The 14925-nt window shown below is 47.4% G+C and overlaps 1 protein-coding gene across 1 annotated transcript; it reads left to right on the top strand.

Annotated features, from left to right (window-relative positions):
- The first annotated feature begins 1064 nt into the window (after positions 1-1064).
- On the top strand, positions 1065-14484 carry FBL (fibrillarin). The gene is made up of 9 exons (XM_073601717.1): positions 1065-1194; positions 6009-6164; positions 7724-7822; positions 7938-8032; positions 10211-10381; positions 10478-10610; positions 10715-10827; positions 12201-12346; positions 13265-14484. The coding sequence occupies exons 1-9, from the start codon at positions 1185-1187 to the stop codon at positions 13287-13289; spliced, it is 948 nt and encodes a 315-aa protein (XP_073457818.1). The 5' UTR covers positions 1065-1184; the 3' UTR covers positions 13290-14484.
- The last annotated feature ends 441 nt before the right edge of the window (positions 14485-14925 follow it).

The raw sequence follows: 14925 nt of genomic DNA, 5'->3' as shown, positions 1-14925 counted from the left end.
AGTTCCCCCCCTGTACTGCGCAGGCGCAGTGCCTGCGCAGTACATACTACTCTCAGCCGCCGGAGATAGCCGAAGCTCAAATGCTTCAATCAGCTGTACACGGCGCCTGCGCTCTGGGTCCAGGTTCCTTCCCCACCATCCAAGTAGACCTAGAGGGGGAATCTAAAAGTGCCGAGCGCAGCGAGGCTGTGCCCGAAGCGTGGCGAGCGAAGCGAGCCCGCGAGGGGCCCTCTTACAGGCGCCGTGTACAGCTGATTTTCATCTGTTCTGCTTCGGCTATTTCCGCCGATACCTACTGCGCAGGCGCAGTAGAGGGGGGAACTTATACGCTGAGCTGAACTTTCTCGGCAGAACACCGGTTCCATTCACATCATGCAAATTGGATGCGGGAAATCCACATCCAATTCACATATGTGTGAACCTGGCCTAAGGGTGCGTCATCATGGGCTCTTATTACACCTGCGCAGAGTGGCGCTTTTATGTCATTACATGAAATCTGCGTTGTGTTCAGGAGTAGGACCACCCTAGATTAACGTGGTTGTTAACCCTGTTACACCACTTTTACCTACCAGTAAGGCCTATAATACGGCTTATCTGTAAGTACCGTGAAGATCTCCTAAACCTGCACGGACAGACGTCATCGGCACATGCGCACTGAAGGAACGGGCCGCTCGAGCGGTTTCTTCAGGAGCCGTGCCGTGACCGGCGGCTTCTATATACTACAAAAAAACCACAGAGCGCCGCTAAAGAGTTCGGGTTTGGCTTGAAGAAAAGATGGAAACGAGGTCTGCAATCAATCTATGTAATAGAATAGAAGGACCTTCATAAATGAACCAATTTGTATCCAATCAGGCAGGCCCCTATACTACACAACTGTTGGCAGATCTAAATAAGATTGTACAATCACATGCAATGTGTGCTTCAGGGAGTGATGAACCTATTTATTTTTAACTCATTGCCAAGGCACTGTGATAATAATAATAATAATAATAATAATAGCTATCAATTTCGACTTCTTTGAGATTTGCCCACAACAAAAATGTCTGCTACCCACTTCCGCCCTTTTGCAGGATACCACCTGCGCATCCCCCGCCCCTTCCTTTTGGCGTGGAGGCTGTTGGGTCTTGAGTAGAGCGGACACGTGCTGAGTTGGTGATCGCTGTGAGAGTCGCGCGGACGGAGACATGAGGCCAGGTGAGAGCACGTGGTGCAGCCGGGAGAGAGGAGGGGGGGGGGCCCGGCTGTGCGGAGAGGAGAGGTCGGGGATGTGAGGCCTGTGCGGCGGGGGCGCTCCCAGCTGTATTCCCGGGCATCGAAGGGAGCCAGGCCGTCCTCTGCTTCCCTCCCCAGCCGCAGAGACCCCCGGATATAATGTCCTTTGGCATAGGAAGCTGATTATCTGTATCATAGTCCGCTCTCTGTTACTTGTGTGTGTTATTTATTTACTTTTGTATGAGATGAACCCGAGCCGTCTGATTGTATGTGTATGGGACATCAGACGATCCTCAGCTGACCGATCTCGTAAAGGGGGGGGGGTCTATTATTCCCCCCCCCCCCATGTGATGGATACCAGAGAGAGACCCCGTTATATAAACATGTATGTTCAGCAGAGATCTGTCCACAGAAGGGCCCCAGATCCACCGACATCTCATATCTATGGCCGCCCCCAAATATTCCTCCTATATGTAGCAATAACTCTCGGTGGAGCTGCTGGTTTAAAGCGGGCTGTTACCTTCACTCTCTATACCTCCGTTGCACCGGGTCTAGGGTCCCGTTGAGTTTACCTCTGGTCAATGTAGGCACCAAACACTTGAGTATCTTTTTCCAATGCTTTAATGAACAGGGAATCAAGGAAGTAGCAGGAAAGTTGCAGGGAAGCTCGAATACCTTTCCTTAGTATTCTTTAGTACATTATTAGGAATTGAACACTTGTAGTTGAATGTGATCCCCTTATGGAATTCAATCTTTGCCCGCCTGGATAGGCCTCTCTCACTTGCCTAGCAGCCAGTACGTAGCACGAATAAAAGTCCCTGCCACAGACTTGTTTGGAATGAAACCCGTACGATCCTCTTCCACAGGATGTAATGGTTTATGATGAATGTCAGACACAGTACTTGAACCTTTAAGCCAACCCGGCAGTACTATGCAGTAAGATTACTTCAGGATATGTCCTCCACCCGAGTCACCAGGCCCTTCTCCAGACCAGCACTCTGCGTGATCCTTCCATGACGGGTCCTCCCCTGGGATCTCCTCGGTTGTCCAGCTTCTTCACACAGGATAGACAGCTCAGGACCATTCCTCTGCCGCTGTGGTAGGCCCCAGACAGGCTTCTGGGCCCACCCACACGCCGCAGCGACGGCGGACCACGAGGTGGTATTCCTAATGCATACCTGTCGGCCAGGAGGGCCAGCAGGTGGCTGAAAACAAACCCCTAAACATGGCATCTGTCCCATAAATACCCTCTCCCAGAATGCAACTCGGAGGACCACCTCCACCGAGTTGTCCCCGGGACAGAGGAGCACTCATACGCTTCAACACGTTGCCTTTCCAACACTGGCCCATGGTGACAACGACACCCACCGGCACAATGTGGAACTACACGCAACTCAACCAAGCTAGAACAGAGGCCAATCTAACTTGACCTAACAAGTAACCCACAAGATTTACCTATCAGCAGTAGATTAAAAATCTACCAGCGCTACATACCCCCCCCACTACAATAGACGTTGTCCTCAACATCTGTCAAAAATAACTCCCAAGCCTGAGAGTAGGTATTTGAACTTAAAACTTGGATTAAAGCAAAGAAGAAAGGAAGACAGTAGAGACATTACAATTTCAACCTCCTTTTTTTTTTTTTTTTTTATATGTTCACATCCGTAAACATAACCACATTAATACTGTTGCAACCCCACTATCTATCTAGCTGAAAAGCCTAACAGCTTGATAGGATGTCCACTTGCTCCTGAAAAGAAACAAAGTTAAACACACACACAAGATATATACAGTTTAGGAGCAAAGTCTCATTCCGAAATAAAAATGAAACTCTCTTCTTAAAATCTTTCTTACATTCCCTTTAAGGAACCAACTAAAACTATTTGAGGAGTCCATCCCTATATATATTTAGGTATGTCATATCTTTTAAATGAAGGAAGTCCAGCTAGTAAAACCGGGCCTTGGATTTAGAAACACAGAGCTGAACATCAAATCTTGATCACGAAGATCTCTGAACACTGACACTATCTATCTACATACCCCACAGTTCTTTATCCATAATCACCAGTAGAACCGAGGATCTGGCAATGTCTAGTCTTTACCAGTTTATCCACTGTAGTAATGAAGTACACAACGTCATCTTTTCCGGGTCTGCAAATGACCACTTTGTCAGCATAGATGTGCCGACCATAGTTCCAGTGTAGGAAACATCCACTGAAGCGTTCATCCATAGCGACAGAACATCCAGTTTTCCGGAAAGGCTTAGGCACAGACAAATAGTCCCAAACAGCTTCACTGTACCAGAGCTCCCGGGTTAGCTTCAATCTCTTGCATAATGTCCAGAGTAACATATAGGAACTCCAGACCATATTCCCTGGCCACATGCTTGTTAAGCATTCTCTGCAAACGTGCAAGTTTAGGCAACGATCTGTTTTTCCCCAAACCAGGGGGCACAGAAGAGTTCAATGACTTGTTCACCATAGACCCGATGGGTGTTGGAAACAAAGTAGTAACTTTAGGCAATGTTTCCTTGATAGCACTGTGTGGCTCCACACAAGGCGATGTTCTCCCAGAATCCAGGGCTGTCCATTCTGAGAAAGTCAAGGCAGAAGCAACATCTTCACCCTGAGCCCATAACAGTTCTTGTGACATTGTCTCAAATAAATCATCATCTCCGGAGAGATCCGACATGGAATCTATCTCCGAATCTCTCAACTCTTCTGCCGGCAAGTATTTACACAAAGTCCCAGATACATTCACCTGTGAACTCTCACCCGTTCCTGACGCGGACCTCTCCGGTTCCGGTAGTCTCAGGGGTAGGCCTCAACCACGGCCGCGGGAAGCCTTTACGTATCCCACCTTCCTCTGGACAGGTACAACAGAGATAGTCGTAGTGGATGCGGAAATCAAAGTAATGTCCGCTGATGAGTTAGTTACCACAGTATCTCTCTCAGGAACACTTTCGGTGACAACAGGCGAAATCACGGCCTGCCGTTCTTTTTCAACAGTAGTAGCAGCTTCCACTGTGGCGATACCTGTAGCCCAGTCCATACGATAAGCACGGGGCGACATGGTAGGTTGCTCCACCACAAACAAATATTCTCCACATTGTGGGCAGCGAACAAATGGACGGAGATGTATGGCCAGTCCTTCACACTTGTGGCAAAGCATGCCCAGCCCTTCGATATCTCCGACTGTATAAAGGACAAACCTCCCCTGCGGTTTCAAATGAATGCCGGTACCCGTAAGCAAGGCTCCGGTCAGCATAACACCCGCAGCGGTGCTGGTAGTGAACATCTTAGGTCCTACAGTTGGTTGCATCACCGAAAAAGCCATGGCCACACTCTGATCTTCTCAGCACGATCACGAGGCCTCTCCTTCTCTGGCGCCAACACACATACACGCGGCAACAAGTAGGCTAGGCTCCTCCCACTTGTTCCTCTGATCACGTAGCTCCCGGGCTTTCACTGGCGCCCGCCGCCTACGCAGTCAGAAATAAAGTCCTGCAACTTTAACCCCTTCTTCTCCTGAGAAATTGACAAAGTCCAGCTTTCACCGTAAACTCCCGGTGAAACACTTCCCGATGGCCAACAAATCCCGGACGACGCCCCCCACATGTAGCAATCACTCGTTCCTGACCACGAGGTGGTATTCCTAATGCGCCGCAGCATCGTGGGCCTCCCGATCGGAGGGCCACGAGGTAGCTCCTTAACGCATACCTGTCGGCCAGGAGGGCCAGCAGGTGGCTGAAAACGAACCCCCAAACATGGCGTCTGTCCCATAAGTACCCTCTCTCAGCATGCAACTTGGAGGACCACCTCCACCGAGTTGTCTTCAGGACAGAGGAGCACTCATACGCTTCAACACGTTGCCTTTCCAACACTGGCCCATGGTGACGACACCCACCGGCGCAGTGTGAAACTACCCGCAACTCAGCCAAGCTGGAACAGAGGCAAATCTAACTTCACCTAACAAGTAACCCACTAGATTTACCTATCAGCAGTAGATAAAAAATCTACCAGCTCTACATATATATCAATGTACTGTCTGCACCCCCTATGTACACCCGGGGGATGGGTGGTCAGGGTCTGCCGGGGAGGTGTGAGGCTTCCCTTACCAGTAGGACACCCCCCCAAAAAAAATGACAAGCACTGTATATACACCACATCCCACCCATAAAACCCACAATATAAAGATTTTCCTTCTGGTCCCTCCCTTCTGAGGGGCAAGACGCCCCCAAATCCCCTCCCCCCCCCACGCGAGACGTCCTTCCATTCTGAGGGGAGAGACGCCCCCAACCCCCCTCCCCCAGGCGAGGCGTCCTTCCATTCTGAGGGGAGAGACGCCCCCAACCCCCCTCCCCCAGGCGAGGCGTCCTTCCATTCTGAGGGGAGAGACGCCCCCCCCGCGCAAGACATCCTTACCTTCTGATAGAACTATAGTATAATTCATATAAAAGCTCATATATATATATATTCACTGTAATTGAGCAAAGCAGGCCGGCTGAACATGACCTCCAAAAAAAGGAAATTATGGTTTCCAGCAATCTCCATGCTCCTCTGGGGCCCTACAGTTGGGGGGGGGGGGGCACCTTAGCTTGCACCGAAGCTGATGAGATCGTCCTAGTGCCCGAATCAGAGTTGAAATCACACTGCTGGTTCTCTGCAAATTGATATCAGGCTGCCGTTGATATGGCTTTCCATCCATTGCAGGAGGAGACGCCCGAGGTGAACCCTGCGGTAGTTTTAGTGGTTGTGTTGACCAGAAGTCTCACTTTTTTCTTCTCGTTTTTTCAGGATTCAGTCCCAGAGGTGGTGGCAGAGGCTTCGGTGACCGCGGAGGCCGAGGTGGGTTCGGTGACCGCGGAGGCCGAGGCGGTTTTGGAGGACGTGGCAGAGGAGGGTTTGGTGATCGTGGCGGCAGAGGAGGATTTGGTGATCGTGGCGGCAGAGGTAAGGGAACCACAGAGAAGGAATTGTACTTTTTCTCTTTCGTTCATTGAAGGAAATAGCCGGATCATTAGGAGACCATAGGGCAGTAATGTGAACCTTGACACCCCAGATGTTTTGGAACTACATTTCCCATGATGCTCTGCAGTGTTGTTGAGCATCATGGGAAATGTAGTTCCAAAACCTCTGGGGTGCCAAGGTTCACCATCACTGCCTTAGGGTATTGTGCCTCCTGCAGGAGTAAGACGCTAAGTCAGGGCTTGACAGATTTGTTTGGAATCTAGGAGCCAGCTAAAAAAGTTAGGAGCCAGGTTTTTTTTTAAACGACCGACAAAGCTTTATTTTCAATGTAAAAAATAACTAATCTTAAATTTACACAGAAAGACCACCCCGCTAGTGGCCGAATAGTGCCACTAAAACGACGGTAAAGCGGCGCTAACATAGCGCTGCTTTACCGCCGACGCCCCCCCACGGCTTGGTGAGAAAGGGCTCTAAGATCAGACAGCCCGTGTGAAAGGGGCCAAGCAGGGAGATAACAAATAAATTCATTTTAATTAAGGAAAAAAAAAACAGTTTTTACTTTAAAAATATGAATAAATAAAAATAAAAGCTATTATGAAAAAAATAGGCTATCCCCATATTCACTTCCTTCTCTTCTCCACTTTGGGAAGGAGATGGGCGGGCAGTGAAAACAGGCAGGTATCGCAGCGCTGCCTCCATTAGCATTGCATTAGCATTGCTGGTTGTAATACCAACGGCCACCACAAGATGGCGCCAGATTCCAGAAGGACACAAAGCCGTGGCCTCAATTGCCGGCGCGGGCCGATACGATCGCGGGGGGAGGACGGAGTCCGCACGGAGACAGGATATCCCCAGCTATGCCGCGCCAGGTCGCTAATTCTAGTCGCAAATGCGACCTGGCGCCCGGGGTTTGTCGAGCCCTGCGCTAAGTACAACCCAACCAAATGATTAGTACACCACCCAGCGGTGACCAAACCCTCCCCCATCTGCAACGTGTTCATTTAATAGCAAGCGCTACAGAGATGAAACCAGCTTCCTGTTGGACCTCTCAAAGAATGAGTCCTGATTGGCTGCTGGGATTGGTGCACTTTGCATGCTAACATTGCTCCTCTATGGACTTTGGGGCAGGGCACACGCATCACAATCTGGTTGTACAATTATTACACCGGATTTGTATAGAGCCAACAGTTTGCGCAGTGCTTTACAACATGAGGACAGACTGTACAGTTACAATACGATTCGATACAGGAGGAATCCGAGATCCCTCCTCAATCTTTCCATACATGTTATAGTCTTGCTGTACAATCTTTAGATCTACTAACTATTGTCATGCAAGGGTCTGATTGTTTGGACCATTTAGGTAGGTCCTCTTACATAGTTAGCCTATGCCGGAAGCGGTTGATGAGGAATTGTGAACCTTCTGAACGATCCAGTTAGGGAAATGTTGCCGGACTCTGATTGTATGGGATGCGGGGTTGAGCTTCCTCAGGGCTCCGCTGTCCTTTTTAATGTACTTACAATGTTATGTTGTTACAATGCAGGAAGGGGCGGACCTCGAGGAAGAGGAGGCGGCCGCGGTGGGGGAAGAGGTGGATTCGGAGCAGGAAGGAAAGTGGTGGTGGAACCACATAGACATGAAGGTAATTTTTTCCTCCACTATTGCCTGGAGTCTGTCCTGTAGAACAATGCAGGTCATCATCCTGAAGGATCGAGTCACGCCGGCCGCAGGTGACGCTACTTTTTTTGTGTTTGCAGGTGTGTTCATCTGCAGAGGGAAGGAGGACGCTCTGGTGACAAGGAATCTCGTTCCTGGCGAATCAGTCTATGGGGAGAAGAGGATGTCGGTGGAGGTGTGTAGAAATGAAGCAGTTTGGATTAATAGAGCCGCCATGTCCTAAGGGGAATCCTAATTCTGAACATTAGCAGCTTTGTTCAGATGTAGTTAAAGAAGTCTCATTATTTTCTACAGTGTTCTGCCCCCACTACATGAGGTACTTTGTCCAAACTTTCTACATCTGCGGTAGGCAACCTGGGGCCCTCCAGCTGTTGTGGAACTACATTTCCCACGAGGCATTGCAAGGCTGGCAGTTACAATTACTCCTACAGGCATGATGGGACTTGTAGTTCTGCAACAGCTGGAGGGCCCCAGGTTGCCTCCCCCTGTCCTACATGCAGCGGAAAGTTAGCTAAATGGACTGGGCTTTATCCTTCCCCATACCTGTCCAACAACACAGCCGGCAAGCAGATGACCGCGTTGGTAGCTGGCACTCATCCACAGCTTCAAGCACTTTCCTGAGGCCAGCTCCACTCTGCATTCCTCTTGCCGGTACTTGTCTTGGAAAGCTGTGAGCCAGACGAGCGCTTGCCATCAGTGCAGCCATCTGCTTGCTAGCTGCGTTATCTGGCGGCCATGAGGGAAAGGTATCCTGTCTGACCACATAGCTAGCCTTCTACAGCACCCTGGGGGCTAGAAGAGTGAAATGGGGGGGGGGGGGGGGGGGGACATTTTCTTTAACCACTTTAAGATCGCCCCATAGCAGTTAGTTTTACTGCTACAGGGCAGCTCTCCTGTGCAGAATCACGTGTGTGTGTGTGTGTGTGTGTGTGTGTGTGTGTGTGTGTATATATAGATGGATAGATAGATATCTATCTATCCATCTATATATACACACACACACACACGTGATTCTGCACAGGAGAGCTGCCCTGTAGCAGTAAAACTAACTGCTATGGGGCGATCTTAAGGTGGTTAAAGAAAATGCCCCCCCCCCCCCCCCCCCATTATAATAACCACTTTAGCTATCCATCCAACTTGATTGGATTCCAGAGGGATATCCCTCAGTGATTATCCGTCAAAGGAACTCCGGAGTCCGACCATTCAACAAATCACATGGAAGATGGACTCATTGCCCAACATTCGTTTAACCTCTTACCGACTGCCGATTTTACAGAATGGCACGAGTGCACAAAAGGGCGTACCCGTACGTCCTTTTGTATTTCCCGCCTAGCGGGCGGATGCCCCAAGAGCGTGCCCACGGACTCGTTGTTTTCCAGCAGCCCGCGATCGCAAGGAAGAGAGGCAGAACAGGGAGATGCCTATGTAAACAAGGCATTTCCCTGTTCTGCCTAGCAACATGACGGATCTACTGCTCCCAGTGTGATCTGCCATGTTCTAGTGAGCCCATCCCCCCCCCCCCCTACAGTTAGAACACACTGAGGGAACACATTTAACCCTTTGTGGTTATAGGTATAAAGTAGTTCTACCTGTAGTGAGGGGTGAATGCTCACTGAAGTGCGTATAGACCTTGGGGAGGTCTTAGTATCTGGTAAGCAGATATATTTACCATACTTTTCTTGTGGGGAGCACCGGGTGTCTGCACCGATTGAAATTGGATTGGCATTTCTTTTAAGTTTACTATATGGACTTAGTTGGAATTTTGGACTTTTTTTTCCCCTTTTTCACTACATTTTAATGGGCTTTAGTGGATGTTCTATATAATCATGGAGTAACAGCGCAACACTTTTTGATTTTTATTTTCTGTTATGATGTGTACATGTGTGTGAGTGCTGCTGTTTTTCACTTGTTTATTTATTTGGAATCATCACACATATATATATATATGCTAATTATTATACACACGTGATTCTGGACCTCACAGCAGAAGCTGATCTGCAGCTGCCGGGCCCTCAATGTCCGCCTGCACATATATAATATATACTGAGCCGAAAATTCATACTGTATTTATTAGCAATTTACGAGACGAGATCTACGAGAGCCCTAAAGCTCCCTGTCAGATTAAAGGAAGTGATATGACATGTTGGCTTTACTTGTGATCTGTGAAGAGCAGACTTTGCTCTGTTTGAGCTACTTATGACCCTCCGCTGGACTAAGGAGTGGCCTTCAGTCACTTTTTTTTTTTTTTGTATCTCCTTGGGGTTATTGTATTTAGTTGTAGGCATTTACTCCTAATGTAATATAGATGAGGATATGATACAGATAGGCTGACCTGATCTTCTAAACTCTGCAGGAAGGAGAAACAAAGATTGAGTACAGAACTTGGAATCCATTCAGATCGAAGTTGGCAGCCGCCATCTTGGGTGGCGTTGATCAGATCCACATAAAGCCCGGTGCTAAAGTCTTATATCTGGGAGCTGCTTCTGGAACCACCGTATCCCACGTTTCTGACCTGGTTGGCCCTGTAAGTATTCAGATTGTCCTTACTCTAAGGAATCTAAGGATGTTCTAGTATAAAATCCCGCTCTTGCTCATTGTGTGTCAACGTTCTGCTTGACAGGAAGGCCTGGTTTACGCTGTGGAGTTCTCTCACCGATCGGGCCGCGATCTCATCAACGTAGCCAAAAAGCGCACAAACATCATCCCTATTATCGAGGATGCCAGGCACCCCCACAAATACCGCATGTTGCTAGGTAATGGTTGCATCATGATGCATGTTGCTATGTCTCAGTTCTTCCACCTGTTCACAATTGTATTCTTCCACCTTGACTGAATCTCAAACCCCTCATCTTCCCAGGAATGGTCGATGTCGTTTTCGCCGATGTTGCGCAGCCAGATCAGACCAGAATTGTAGCCTTAAACGCCCACAATTTCCTGAAGAATGGCGGCCATTTTGTCATATCTATAAAGGTTGGTACAAAAGGAGGGAAAAAAAATGGCGTTCTTAATAAGACTTGATGTTGGATAGCTGAACTTCACAATGGGCTTGGGCTGCTACCTTACTAGTGCGACAGAGTGCAACGGTGCTTGGATTGGGGGGGGGGGCGCACCATGTGTCTGGAATGCAACTTCTAGTATGAGGTTACAATCCTGTATTGAGAGTATAAAAACGTATAGCTTGAGCCAATGCATTTTGGAGGAATAGCCTCCCCCTTCTTCAAGGCTGTTGGTACTCTCTTACAGAGGTGGGTGGGCTCCGTGGTATCAGAATTTTTTGAAATGGCAGAGTGCCGGCTTGAGATAATGCAAAGGTAGCAAGCTTTGCATTATCTCAAGCCCGCACATTGCCATTGCAAGAAATTTGGGTACCACCATGGTACTCTCCCACCTCCGTAAGCAAGTACCAACAGCCCTGAAGGAGGAGGCAACTTCGCCGAAACGCGTTGGCTCCAGCTGTGCGCTTTTATACTTGCAATATATGATTGTAACCTCATACCTACACTTCTGCCTGTGTTCCTCCGGTGCATGCTGTTTCTCCTGCATTGGGCCTCTAAAGCCACTACAGGACATTGGTAGTGACCGGGGCCAGCTGGTAGCTGACACACCATGGAGTTTGTCGGATGTGAAGATTCTGGATTTAGCAATTCAGGACAGTGGAGTCCGGACTTGCTGCCTTCTGGAGAGAAAACATTCCATCATTTTGTTGCAGGAACAATGATTTCATTTATTTATTTTTTTGTTTTGAAAGCTTCAGTTGCTTGAGAGCGAACTTGTTGCTGTTGAAAGTACAGGTTCACTTTTAAAGTTTTTATGTAAAGCCAAAATTATTTTTTTGGGCGAAGATAGTATGGGAGAGGTAAGGCCCCTGTCAAGTTTTTGGATGGGGTGCTGGGGAGGCTTCTACACATCGAAGATTTTTTTTTTTTTTTTTTTATCCTAATGCATAGAATGCACCTTCTGCCTTTACAGCTCCTTTAAACATGACAGGAAGCAAGGGGAGATGACTCCAAGAATCTATTGGGAACACAGCATTAACTTGACGGGTTCAAACCTTTAGTCTATCTTCCCCCCCCCCCCAAAAAAAAGGCTTTGCATACATTTTAGAGATTCTGCAGACCTATCTGGCCATCTATATTTGGATTGGAGATTGTTTGAGTTTGTAGGACATGTCTGACCACAGAAGACATCCCCCTGCCTAAGCTTACAAGAGAGGGTCAGTGAGGCTGGTTGTCCCCAACCTCAAGATTGTCCAGTGATTTTATTTATTTTTTTTCCTGTAATCAGCCTTTCGTTTGATCACAAAAGCGTTAAGCCTCCATTTTTTTAAATTTATTTTTTCTTAGGCAAATTGCATTGACTCGACAGCGGCTCCGGAGGCTGTTTTTGCATCGGAAGTGAAGAAGATGCAGCAGGAGAACATGAAGCCCCAGGAGCAGCTGACCCTGGAGCCCTATGAGAGGGACCACGCAGTGGTGGTCGGCATCTACAGGTGGGTGTGATGGAGCAAAGCATGAACCGGGTACTTCTGATGTTACACAAGGTTAGAAATAGGCAGCTAGGTATTAACCATCTGATGACCAGCATCGTACCCGTATATCGCTAGAGTTCAAGTGGTTATACCTCCCTCCCCTCCGCCACTTTACCGGGATCTCGAATCCCGTTTGACCAGTTAGCGCTTCCGCTGGCTGATCAGAGAGCCGAACAAAGACCGGATTGGCTTTGGTAACCTGGAAGCGATGACCTGAAAAAAGATGCACCGACACTATAAATGACACTGGCAGGGAAGGGGTTAACATCAGGGGCGATCAAGGGGTTAAAGGTGTTCCTTATGTGTGCTTACTGTCTGGGGGATGGACTCACTGCAGGAACAGAGATCTGATTAGCAGGAAGCACAGATCTCTCTGTTCCTGGTTTTTTTTTTTTTTTTTGTTTTTTTGCGGCGGTTCAAATTGGTCTGACAGAAGGACTGTCTGCTTTGTTTATATTAGCAGACCGCCCTTCTGTCATTCCCCAGAGCGATTGTGGGAGGCCAGCAGCCGTCGACCCGCTGATTGGCTCCTGCCATGTCCAATCACATCGGAAGTGGGTTGCTGGTGGCGTGCGCCCCAGACCAGGGCACGCGGACAATAATGTACAGGTGTGTTTCAAGCAGCTGCGACACCCTGCTGCAGTATATATTCGGTCCGGAAGTGGTTACAATGTCTTTTTATGCTGTAGCATGAGCAATACCCTTCACCTGAATACCATCATATGGAAGGGGGTCCACATAGTTCATTATAAGACTTGGTCTAAACCCATACAAAGGTCAGCACTGCTCTCAATGTACGGCCTTCACACATCTCAGCTCTGTAATATATAATGCTCTTCCCCCACCCCAAATGAATTTCCTTTTTGTTCTCTGTTGCAGGCCTCCACCGAAACAGAAGAAATGATCCGGAGTCTCCAAAGCCCTTTAAGACTTTATTTTTTTATATGTATGGCAACTTATTTTTACGCCGATTTTTCTCCTTCAAAGAGTGCCGATTGCCAGGAGTCCCCAGAATTTGTGCCGTCTACCTCTCCCGCCTGAGCTCAGCAGAGCCGATATCTGCGTGTTTTATGTGAGGAGCACAACAATCTCCGTTTAATAGAGCATTGGCGAGAATCCACTCCCTTTTTTTTTTTATAACACCATTGTCCCTGCCATAGTATGAAGAGGGGGGGGTGGTGCTTGTGTAAGGTGCAAGTAGACATGTTTTTAAAATGCTGTAATCTAATAGTAACCAATCAGAATTGCTAATGTACGGGCTTGATTACAGCATTTAATCCTGATTGGCTGCTATGGGTTGCAACACTTTGGAATGAGCCCCCTTTTTTTTTTTTTTTTTTTTATTGGAAACGGCTGAAGATTTGTTTGGCGCATTTAGGTACCACAGATGCATCGCATGGTGTGCCTGTAGGTCCAAGATAAGATGCTTTGCCATTAAATGAGAAATATAACCTGATATCTTCTGCTTATATATCATTATAAGGAGGTATGGAGACTTCTTAAAGGACATGTCCACTTTATCAACTTCATATAAATTGTATCTTTTTGTTATACCACCTTTTAATTGTGGCGGGTTTTTCCAGTTTCATTGTTTAATTTGCAGTAGTAATGTAAATTTACAGAAAATTTTGTTGGGGAAGATTTTAGTGAACATATAGAAAGCAGATGGCTGGGTGCCCAAATAACATTTTTGCTTATTTGTTCTGACCAATCAGTGATGCTTCTTGGGCTCCTACCATTTTATGGTCACCCTGAGGAAGTGTGTAGAGTGTTCTACTCTGCTGCCGTACTGAGAGACAGAACTGGCACACGAAAGAGTGGACAAGCCCTTTAAGGGTCATTTTTCTTTAATGTCAATTCTTTGTTAAACATTGCTGCGGAATTGAGTTCCTTTTTTATATTGAACACCTTTTTAGAAAAAAAAAAGGTATTTCTTTGTCAGAATGATTTAAGATTTGGAATGTCTTATTTTTTTTTTTTTTTTTTCGCGCCCCCACCCCCCACCCCCTTACCTTGCTATTGTATATTTTTTATATGATGCGATTTAAAGCTGGAACAGAACCGTTTATTGAAGTAAACAGTTATCTATGGATACTTGACCTGTGTTTGAATGATTTGGGGGTTTTTTTTGGGAAAGGGAAAAAAAAAAAGGCATGGCAAACTTTGTATTTAATGGTAAAATTCCAATATACCCTCCGTTTTTAGAAGATTTTTTAAAATACACCCCCTTTTCATAAATCTGAACTGATTTGTTTTTCATTTTCTTTACTGCTGCTGCTACATACCCATTGCTAGGCTCCAGGCCTGTCAGGGGAGAGGACTCGATTGTCTCCGCCGCTACCAGCAAGCAGTGGAGACAGCCAGAGTGTGATGAGAGGTGGCATCCCGATTAAAAGTGATCTCATGGCGAATCCGACGCGGAGACCACTTTTATTTTAAAGATTGCCCTTTAAGAATATACCGGGGTTATGGTAGCTGTCTGCTGCCATAACCCTGATATTCTACGTCAAGGTACAATGACGGCGGGCGGTCCGTAAGTG

The sequence above is a fragment of the Aquarana catesbeiana genome, linkage group LG10 (genome assembly GCF_042186555.1).
Source record: "Aquarana catesbeiana isolate 2022-GZ linkage group LG10, ASM4218655v1, whole genome shotgun sequence".
In the NCBI taxonomy this organism is placed as follows: domain Eukaryota; kingdom Metazoa; phylum Chordata; class Amphibia; order Anura; family Ranidae; genus Aquarana; species Aquarana catesbeiana.
Note: the sequence above shows the minus strand (reverse complement) of the source record. Positions and strands in the feature narration are given on the sequence as shown.